At 40.1% G+C, this 11292-nt stretch overlaps 1 protein-coding gene across 5 annotated transcripts in view; it reads right to left on the reverse strand.

Moving 5' to 3' along the window:
• The window catches only part of LOC146349835 (claudin-8-like), a 28172-nt gene extending 19683 nt beyond the window's left edge, over positions 1–8489 (reverse strand). The window contains exons 1-3 of one of the 5 annotated variants that reach the window (XM_084843617.1): positions 7672–8489; positions 3055–3131; positions 888–961 (exon numbers count right to left, since the gene is read on the reverse strand). In XM_084843617.1, coding sequence (XP_084699743.1) covers positions 3088–3131; positions 7672–8335 — 708 coding nt within the window. In that variant the 5' untranslated portion in view covers positions 8336–8489 and the 3' untranslated portion in view covers positions 888–961; positions 3055–3087. Of the gene's footprint in view, positions 1–658; positions 962–3054; positions 3132–7671 lie in introns of all 5 variants that reach the window. The other 4 variants (XM_084843618.1, XM_084843620.1, XM_084843621.1 and 1 more) reach the window with 4 other exon arrangements.
• Between the last annotated feature and the right edge of the window lie 2803 nt (positions 8490–11292).

The following is an 11292-nucleotide window of genomic DNA, read 5'->3' on the forward strand; positions in this document are numbered from 1 at the left end:
AGTCTACCCCTGATATCTTCTGAGGAGGTCTTACTGGTCATTCACTGCCCAATGGAATGCTGCCATGTAGTGGTGCGGAAGTGGGCCTTTTCAGTGGTGGCACCCACAATTCAGAATACTCTCCCATGTGTAGTTTGAGAGGCAGAAACTGAGGCATGTTTTAAACACCTCTTCAAACCCCATCTATTCTCACAGGCTTTCCCTGACCTGTGAGGGACTCTGTTAATACTCTTTTCTTATTGTTATATTATTCTAATATTTTAAAAAGTTTTAAATGTTTTAATTATTTATTAATTTAGCTGGGCTGCTATATTGTTATGTTGTATTTTAATATAAACCGCTTAGGGGTTTTTTAAAAGAGTGGTATAGAAGTGTTTGAATGAATGCATGCATGAATGAATAAACTGCATGCAATTCCCTAAAAAGAAGCTCCAGAGATGATTTAATAGGCTGTGGATGATGCATTGGCAGTTAAGAGCTCAGTGAGATTTTTTTAAAAAAATCCTCCACTCATCACGATGTTTTATATTCTTCCCATTGCAGTATTGCTGTTGTACGCCACCCCCACATCTTCCCCCCTGTCTTTTCTGACATATAAACATAGGGGGATAAGATCCATCTATACACTATATGTACATACATGCACTGAGAAACATACATGAGTGATTGTCACATGTGGTGATCTCTACAGGGGCTTCACATTGTTTCTTACAAAACAAAAGCCCTATTCAGGCATTAGAAAAAGCCTGAGTATTACTTGATCATGCAAAGCAGGATGGGGCTGCGCTGAGTAGCTCCGCCCCTGATGTTGTGTGCAATTTAACTCCTCCGTCATGTGTCTGCAGGGAGGGGGTCTTCACACATACAACTGAATGGGGTTACCGTGCCTTCTGTGTATCAGAATTTTGTGACATACAAGATATTCTTCAAGCTCCGGCTTATCAGGACCCCTGTGCCCACTCTAGAGTAAAAATGAAAAGACATAGCTGTTAGACACACATTTTTTAAAATATCTGTTTTGGTCCTATGTATCCTACCATAGTATGTGTTTCTTTCAAGGTAATATCAGAGACAAAGACATTTTAGAAGCAATCCTCAATATAAAATACTTAACAAATTAGAGACTGCTTATTGACTAGACAATGTGTTTAAATATAAAGTAAATGCTTATTTACCTTATATTTATTTATATTAAAAGTATATTAAATACTATATAAGCAAATATTAAGGCATAGATGTTTATATTAGATCATAGAGCTAGTAAGATTATTTATAGAGTTCAGAGTCTAGACAGAATTCAACTTTTTTATGATGTAAAATTCAGTAGTGTGAAAAAGTCCAAGCCGGGGGGTGTGTGGGGGGGATCTTTTGAATGCCAGAAAATAAAACCATCACAAAATAATAAAACATATGACACTACACTCCAGCAACATTATAATAATAAAACTGCAATGAAAATAAATAAAATTGCGATGAAACCTCTTTTACTTCCCACCAACCCATTTCAAATTGTTCAGGGCCTATCAAACTGCCACAGAATTGTCTGTCAGCAGCTTGCCTCAGAAAAACTGCCCTACTATTTACCTCAGAAGACAGAGTCTAGTGGGCAAGTGCATATCCAAAGCACTTTTGCCCTTCCTTCTTGGAGGCTTCAAGGGCACTAAAGCAGTTTGTTTGTTTGTTTGTTTGTTTATCAAGGTTACATTCTCCCTTGCTACAATTTCTGTTATCCTGACAGTCCATGACTTGTGATGACTTCATAGCAGTGTTGATTTGCAGACTCCAGCAAATTAGAGTTAATTAAAATGAGCCAATATTAGCCAAAGATCTTTAATCTGCAGGATGTTTACAAAGTCAATAATATAATCTTTTAATTTGACTGGATCAGGTTAAACTCCACCCATTCTGTGAGGTCACAGTACATTCACATCAGCTCCGGCAGGGATGAACACGTAAAGTTGTTTCCTACTTAGTCAGACCATTGGTCTACTTAGACCAGTACTGCCTTACTCTGACTGGCAATGGCTCTCCATGGCATCAGTAAAGAGGGTCTTCCCCATGCACTCTGTGACTGACCTCTGGCCTGTCGTATTGGCTATGGCTGTCCTATGGATCGGGCTCAGACCTGTGGCAAACTAGAGGCAAATCCATTTGGCAAGTCAGTTAACAAGCAAAAGATCAAAGCATGGTATTAGCAGTCCAGAAAAACAGGGCAGTCCACAAGCAGGGTCTTATCAGGAGTCAGCAGCACAAGAAACACGGTTTCAAGGAGCTGGGATAAAGATGTTGTTTCAGCAGCAGCTAGCAGATTTCAACTGAAGGCTTATCTCCCAGCCCACACCAAGGTACAGCTGCAGCACATCACAGGCTTCTGGAAGAAGTTCTCCTTGTGACAAGGGCCCTGCTTACAAGGAGCCCTTTACTCATGAGCAGCCTTCCTCTGCAACCAGGCACTTCTTCTCACAGAGTTGGTTCTGGCATGTCTCTTGAGGTGCTGCTGCTCACAAGAGCTAGATGGTCACTCAGCCTCCATCTCAGAAGTGGACCTTTCCTCCTCTTGTGGGATGGGGCCACAGACATCTCCCTCAAGGACTCAGGGTCCATCTCCTGGTCTCCTACATGGGCTGCTCATTGCTGTGGTTTACCTTCAGGGGCTCTAGCTCTTCCTCTGAAGAGGATTCTTCCAGAGGAGGCACGACATCCAGGACCATGACAGTGACTCCTCTTCAGAAAGATCACTTCAAGTGAACTTTTCTGGCTATTAGGATTGGTTCCAATTGTAGAGCCCATTGGCTCACAAACCATCTCAGCAGAATAAAGGACTCAACAGAATTAAGGACTTTCCTGCCATGAAGTCACAGTATGGGTGAAATGCTAGATACATCGACTAAACTCTAAGAGAGAAAGTGCTCTTTTAGGAGTGGGCAGATAGCACAGGTACACAGAAAAGTAGTAGTACTAGTAAGTAACCCCCCTGCCCTGAGCAGATGAGCATTTGAACACATGTAATTTAAAGTGCCTTCAAGAAGAGGGAGAGGGAATGGGTGGACTCACTTATTCCATTCTACTCAAGGATGAAAGGTCCAGTCAATGCTCTCGCACCATGCTCCATGTTGCAAGGCTGCCTCTGTCTAATAATTTCAGAATAGATGGAATAAATATGGCTTTTCCCCTCTTTTTGGTAATCAGAGAAGTAACTAGAACAACTAAAGCTGCGCACATAAAGTTTCTGTAGCTTTTGTATCTTTTGTAGTTGCAAAAGTATCTAAAGTATTTATTTGAGGAACAGGATTAGGACCCACTGACTAAAATGTAGATTGCGTTTATTTTTGTGTGTAAGGTGTAAGCATGCCTAAGGCACTCATGTAGTCTCAAATGACAGGATAATTACAGGTACTGATCTCTGAGGAAACAGAAGCAAAATGAGACTGTGAGTTTCACAAACAGAGAATGACTGAGTGTATTCTCCAGAATTCCAAAGGATATTGTGAGTTTGATTTTCTCTTTATTTCTTTGTAGCAAACCTTTAAAATAAATTAAAGCCAGGGGTAACTATCTCAATGAATATTATGAGGCAAAACAACCAGGTCCCAGTTCCTGATCTGGAGAGCAAAACAGGAAATTCTCTGAAAGAAACATGTAGAGGTGCACCCGCTCTCCCCCGCTCCCCCCGCTTTCTTAGTTGGCATAGAGTCTGCACTGAGTTGCTAAATGACAATTTGGAGAGGAAGTTTATTATCCCTATGAATCAGTATACTCCTTTCTCAGTTCCCAGAGATGGCATGTTTCCGCCAGAGTTGATGCTCCTGAAACATATTCATACACCTAATATACACATGCAATGTGTGGCATGGTAGTTACTTGAAAATGCAAAAAGGCAGAGGCAGATTGACATGGGAAGTTGTTTGTATGACTCCGCATGGTTCTCACAATTTTCTTGAGGCAGGCAGTTCCTGTGTTATTTTAAAGTACATTCCAGCTTCAGAGGAGCTCAATGGTAAAACACCTACTGACATGCAGCTGGGTTGCACAATAAACCTCTCATATTGATATGATTTGATAGCTGAAAGCATTTAGGCGATTGGAAGATATTTTGTTAGTTCTTCACCATAGCACACACAATATTCTGCTGCAGTTAACACAGGACAATATTCTCTGCAACACAGCAATATATTGCCATAGAGACATGACCAATAACTTAGTAAATAATAATCTAATAGGGTACAAACATAGAGATTACTTTGAACCTATTGACATTTTTATAGCAGAAAAGATGGTTCCATCTACTTCTCCCCCCTGTAAAATATAGATAACCTCTCTATAAAATCTTATAAACCATATTTTAAAGGCAGGATTGTGATACTATATTAAGTTTCAATATGATGATTTAGCAGTTACATGAAAATACAATTTTCAATAGCTTTCTACCTTGATTATGCCGGAATCATATTAGTTTATGGATCTAAGCATTCAAGTTATTATAAAAATATTTTTCTAAATGCATGTAATAGCTTTTAATAGATTTTTCAGTGGAGGCTGGTGGATCCAATGCCAGTGGGGCTGCGAATCCACTCCAGGTTTCAGTCAGAAACAGTCAGAACTCTAAAGGAGCTATCCAGGGTGATTTAGAGCTGACTTGTTCTGACTGAAACCTGGAACAGATTCCAGAATCTCTTACACTGAGATTTTTCAGTCTCTTACAGCACAATGCTATGTATGTCTACACAGAAGTAAGTCTTATTGAATTCAGTGAGGCTTGATCCCAGGTAAATGGGTACAGGATTGCAGCCTCAAGATGTAATATTATGTCCTACTGAACCAGCAGCCAAATTCTGAGGATAGATATAACTCAGTGTAATATCTCATCCTATTGCTTTGTACGAGCATCAAAACCAGACCTAGGATGTTGTTTGCAACCAAACAGCAGAGCATCTGCTTGATGGAGGCTGCTTAGAACAGACTGTCACCAGCTGCACCAATATGTTCATTTATACAGTTAGGACTAAGGACAATCACAACTTTTGGGTTGTGTAAATTGCAGTGGAGGGGTAGCCTGAGCAGCCTCAGGACCATGTGGAGGGGAGTTTAATTCTTTCTCTGTGCCATGCCTGACCAAAATCGCCTTTCTGAAGCTGCTATTTGTATTTCAACCAGAATGGCCACTTATGCATCACCAAAATAGAGGAAATCCATCAACAAAAAAGAGGACACAAGATGATGCAGATTTGGATACCATTTGCATATGCTAACTTATATGTATAGAGGCACATTTTAAAATAATTAGTACAACTTAAATATTAAATAGAATAATTTAAATAGTAATGAATCATCTCACTATACTGGGGCAGACTGCGACGGGTGACCTGTGTGCCTGCTCAGTCTGCTGTCCAGTTGCTGGCTGTTGATAGGCCACTTCCAAGCCCCTCCCTGCTCTCCCTTCTTATGGTTCTTTATCTTTAAACCAGATGTGGATTGGACAGCTTTTCAAATAGAGGGTACCTCCTAACAGAGGACTGTCCTACTATGACAGCCCTTCAAATAGAGGGTGCCTTCAAACAGAGGACTGTCCTATGACAGCCCTTCAAATAGAGGACTATCTTCTGTAAAGTAGAACACATGGCCACCCTAATTTCAAGGGAAGCCTTCATTGATACCAATTGGGTCTTCTTAGGTTTCTCCCCAGCTGATATTTACATTTTTAAAGAGTATGAATTGTATTCACCCAATTCACTTCATGCCTAACATTGTTGCTGGAAAAGAACTAGCTAATGAGCCTGGGAGGTGAGGCAGGGTTGAGATTCAAGATAAGAAGCATTGACTGCAGAATTTTTGTGGCAGTGAGGGGCGTACAATTGGCTGGCCCTCGAGGGAGACACCAGAATATAAAAAACATGTTGGGGACAAAATGCTTGGAAAGCGATTTATATGCTATGTGACTGACCTGTTTATTTAGTAAAACTTTTTAAAATTGCAAGCAGTCTTAACAGCTATTGGAGCAAGAATAGTTTGCGTTCCCAATAGGCCTATCTAAACAGCAAAGCTAACATGCACTGTGCATGCACTGCGCAAACAGGCACATTCTGTTGGAACCATACATAAATTCTAGGATGAATAAACATGTCAAGTTTGATTCTGTTAAGCTTCTCATTTTTTTCAACATGATGTTCACTCCATCCCACTTCCACATCGCTTTGCAAATATTTTTATAAAAGTCTGCGTGGAAATCTGTATTTTTGTGTGCTTTTTGCCTGGTACACACATTTTTGTACACAATTTTGCTGATGTACACATTCCTGTGAGCAATTTCCCCTAATATAATACATTTTTATGCATACGTTGCCCTATTATATGCATTTTTGTCCACATTTTGCAATATCTGCAAAAAGTGCAGATATTGCTGTATAATTGCATTCCAGTTAGTGTGTAGGTTCAGGAAGTGCACATTTGGTAAGTTTGTATTAAAATGTGCATCAAATGAATATCTCACATTTCCCTAATAATTCCAAGACGTCTAAGTACAAATACAAGCAGCCACATACACAATCCTAGTAAAACGCTAAAACTGCACTGGAATTCACTTACAGGTTAGCAGGCTATATCTTCCTTCCTTCATTCTGGCTGCCATTATGCATGCCATTGAAATTACACATAACTTTAGATTCCAGGATTTGAGTTTTGACTGGACATACCCCTGCACACTACTAGGAAGGTCGCACAAAACCTGTTACAAGATGCAGTTTTAAATACTTTTATTAACATGTGTTAGATTTCTTTAATAATGGAATGAAGTATAATGCACACAAAAATTAATAGCATAATATAGTTCCCTTGAACAAGAAGAAAAATTGCATTCTATTACTACTAAAGAGTTAATACTTTTGGACAAAAAAAAGAAGCAGTTTTCAGGAAATGCAGTACATATACATTGAATCATATGCTGACATTTCAAAAAAATAAAATATTTAACTTTTTTTGTACAGCTAAATAGCACTAAACAGTGATTGAATTTTCTCTTCAATCACTGGGGCATGCCAGTGATGGCAAAAGTCCCAACTGTGCCATTGCCTCCAAGGATCAGTCCGGCAAATTGCAAAGCTTTTATTGCAAAACTTTCCAGTGTTTATTTTTGTGTGTAAGGTGTAAGCATGCCTAAGGCACTCATGTAGTCTCAAATGATAGGATAATTACAGGTTTACATTTTTGTAAAACACATAAAAATAATGAAGTATAGATTTACAGTATTTTTTCTCTTCAATTTTCCCCCTTCATCTCCCCAAAAAATCCTATGCTGCATTTTACATATGAAACCAGTATTTTGAATATAGTGGACTTCAGTAAATCTTAGCATTTTAGCCATGATATAAACACTCCCCCTTTCACCAAAGCTATTTCAAATCACTGTTAAATGAAAATATATATTCCTATTAATAGATTTTTTTTTAAAAGTACAAAACTTGAGGCCAAAACCAGTTCTGATTCCTTATCCTGCATTGAAACATCTTGATGCACTTGCATCATAGAGCTTGCTTTGTCTTAGAGTTCATAGATAATCCCATGGATTTTGCTCCAGTATACACAACATGTTATAGAAGCAAAGTTTCTTCCAAACTTTTTAGTTTCAAGTTTGATATTAAAGGAGTAGCGAATCAGGAGATGACTAAACATACTGACTTTTAGAGTATGAACTCTCAGCTCTTCTTTGGATGTGGTGGCTTTGGTAGGCTGTAGGTTGCGAAGGCACCGAGTACCGATAGCTTCTGGTTTTTTCATTGCATTGGCAGAAACAACAAAAAATTGCCCCTCCAGCAACAAGACAAAAGGCAGACACCCACCCTATGTAGAGGGCTTCCCCAAGCTCTCTCTTCTGAGCTACTGTGACGACTGGATTGTAGAAGTCACGGATGATGTTATGGGCAACGAAGCACACTGGGATGAGCACAACGATGCCAGCCAAAATGAAAGAGATGCCACCAGCCAGCAAAATATATCCCTTTATTCGGTCATTGTTTCCCGTGCACTGTGTGCACTTCATACCAAGAACGGCCACTGCAAAAGCAAGGAATGCCAGAGCTGAAGCTGCACACATCAGACCTCTTGAAGCCTGGAGGTCAGGAGACAATGCCAAGAGGGAGTCATAGACCTTGCATTGCATCCTGATGGAAGCTTGCCTTATGCAATTCATCCAGAGTCCTTCCCAGATGGTTTCAAAAACCACAATATTGTTCTCAATGAAAGCAGTCACTCGCCACTGGGGCATGCCAGTGATGGCAAAAGTCCCAACCGTGCCAATGCCTCCAAGGATTAGTCCAGCGAATTGCAAAGCTGCGGCAGCCATCTCTTCATCCCCCCCCCCAAAGCACTCTTTGGAGCTCTAGATATGGGCTCTTCAAGTGCAGCACTTTGGGGTAGGTTTTGTTTTGTTTTTGCAGACTCAACTTATCTGCTGAAGAGAAGCTTTTCCTAAGCAGCTCGTGCTTGTGTGGTTATGTTGAAAGAACTCTGCTAACACAAACCAGTTTGGACCACACTGGTTAGCGCCTGGCTATTTCTTGACTGTTTTGAACATTCCACTGCCCCCCACATTGATTGGAAAGGATAAAGTTATCCATCAGGTTTAACAACTTTCAAAGCCAATGAAAAGTTAGACATAACAGGGATTGCAGCAACAAAAACCCTCTCAGGACACACCTGTGCCTGTGAGGAAAATTATTTGTCCTTTAACTTTCTTCTCTTGGTGAAATGTTAGCTATTGTATCAACATTCTGAAATGAAAACAGGATAGCTTTAATATGGCAGGCAGCCATAAAAACAAACACTCAGTTTCCCTCCAAATAATTTTCAAAGCCAAAGAGAAAACCAACAGGAACTGGCAAGTACTAAGAAATGATAGTGATGCTCTTCACCCTAGGGTTAGATAACATTGCTTAGAAAACTCTGTCTTTCTCATTCTCTGTCGCTCTCTCTCTCTCTTGCTCTCTCTCTATATATATTCCTTGTAACTCTGTGATATGCAATAGTTGTACAGAAGTTTCAAATACTACAATGGAAGTGCTGAAATGTACACCACAAGCAAATTAATCCTATGAACTGAAACCAAAATGTCAGTAATTGAATTTGCAAGAAGTCACATGAAGGGTTTAAGCCAGTATTTCCTGAACTGACTTATACACATGAGCAGCTTTACACAAATATTGCAATTTGTAAATATCTGAAAAGGCTGACTGAACTGCATGGGACTATCAGCCATGTAAAAGTCCTGAAATCCATCATGACTGAGGTAATGCTAAGTAGAGCTTGCTCATGGGTTTGTGTACTAGAAGACTCAAGTGGTGATTTGGTGTTAAAAGTAAAAACCCCAGCACCATACTGAAAGAATCTTTAAAAGTGTGATTTATGGTAATGGTTAATCCAAACAGTAGTTTTTGCCGTGGCCGGTTCCATCTCCCTCCCAGCTCCGGTTCCCTCTAACACAGATACACCAATGAGGGGCTTCCTTATGCCTGCTTCCTAAAAGGTGATAGGGGCTGAAAGAGGCTCCAATCATTCTTTGGAACCACAACCTCAGCAACAGGTGCATATCCTTCAGTGATATTCATCCATAAGCTATGTCAAGCACCATGGAGTTGAACCAGGATCCCTGTGGGTCAGGCAAAGGAATCCCTGCTCCTATCACCCTTTGAGACTGGTGTTTGAGGAGGAACTGCAGGCAGCCCAAGCTGGGATGCTGAGAGAGCTTCAGCTATTGGGTGGTATAGAAATAAAGGAATAAATAAATACCACAGAACAGAAACCTTCTGCTCATGGAAATTGGGTGATCCTCAGCAAGAAGACAATCCCATGCCAATGCCTGCTATATAGCTCCAAAATCTGCTGCATTCCCTCCGTTAGGCAATATTTAGCTGAGAGATCCCTAGGCTATACTTCTGCATCAGCTGCTTGCTTGCTACCCATATTATTGTAAGCCGCCTTGGGAGAGCTTCTGCCCTGAAAGGTGGCCAATAAATATTTTAAATACATACATACATACATACATATTGTTCCACCTACTAGCTGGTTTTTTTGATGTAGGGGTGAACTGGAACTTGCTAGCATTCAAATCTGGTCACATAACAGGCCAGGTTCTACCTGGGGAAAAGTTTATCTAGGGAGGGACCTTTGGGAGTTGGGACAAGATACCATCAGTAAGCCTGATGTTACCTTCCTCTGGATTAATCCATAGTATAATCCATAATGAACTCATTATCAAATCAATCCATGCATAACTGGGAAAGTATTGCAACTTGGAATTTTGCCCATTTCTGTAACCTCATGACTGAAATCATTGTTCTGTTCCCCATAACTCCTCATGTAAAAACATCTCCCCTGCAAGTCTTTTCTAAATTTGTCTTAAGTAAGATAAGGTACTAAAATTTAATCATGCTAATATGTGTGAATAAAGAATGTGTGGTGCAGATATACTCTTATTATTCAGAATTTATGAGGGATATTCAAAAGCTTTGTAAATCAGTCAATAACTATCTGTTCAGTTAATTACGTGCTTGTGCTGCATAAGTTAAAACCTCTACAATATACCAACAACAATCTTGATACTTTTATATTATTTTGTTTACATATATAACATTAAAGAGTTTATTTCTTTTGCCAAGGACTTAAAACCTTCCCTCTCAAGAGAACCCCCAAATCCTTCTCTTATTCCTATCCATTGCATTTGCTCTCTGAAAGTATACAGCTCTCTCTCGCTCTCGCTCTCCCTCATCCTAATGGTGTGATTAGCAATCACATTGTTGATTTTTAAAAATTAAATACCAGGCACAGGGGCATGGGTGATAGTTTTAGGCACTGCAGTGCACATGGTGGGGGGGGTGGGTTAAGCCTTCCCTCCTTCCCTCCCCAGCTGTGACTTCATTAAAAAAAACACATTTTGCATGCATAGCAATTAGCATTAGAAAAAAAAACTCCCACTGGTGCCAATGGGAGGTTTTTCTTCTTAATGCTAATTGCCAGGCACAGGAGTGGGATTTTTACTGAGATTGCAGTTGTGGAGGGAAGGCTTAACCCCTCCCTCTCCCCATGTGCTGCAGTGCAAAGAACTATCACCCACCCTCCCTGCACCTGGTGTTTATTTTTTAAAACCAACTATGTGATAAAGACCTGTAGCAATAACAACTGGAACATGCCACACCACACAAGCCAATAAAGAACTACCTCATTTTTCTTTCCTATTCGTTCTCTTTTCATGAGAACATAAGAAGAGCCATGTTGGATCAGACCGAGGTCCAGCACTCTGTTTAC

This window comes from Heloderma suspectum, chromosome 3 (assembly GCF_057233095.1).
Source record: "Heloderma suspectum isolate Gila_16-S chromosome 3, 16-S_ref, whole genome shotgun sequence".
In the NCBI taxonomy this organism is placed as follows: Eukaryota; Metazoa; Chordata; class Lepidosauria; order Squamata; family Helodermatidae; genus Heloderma; species Heloderma suspectum.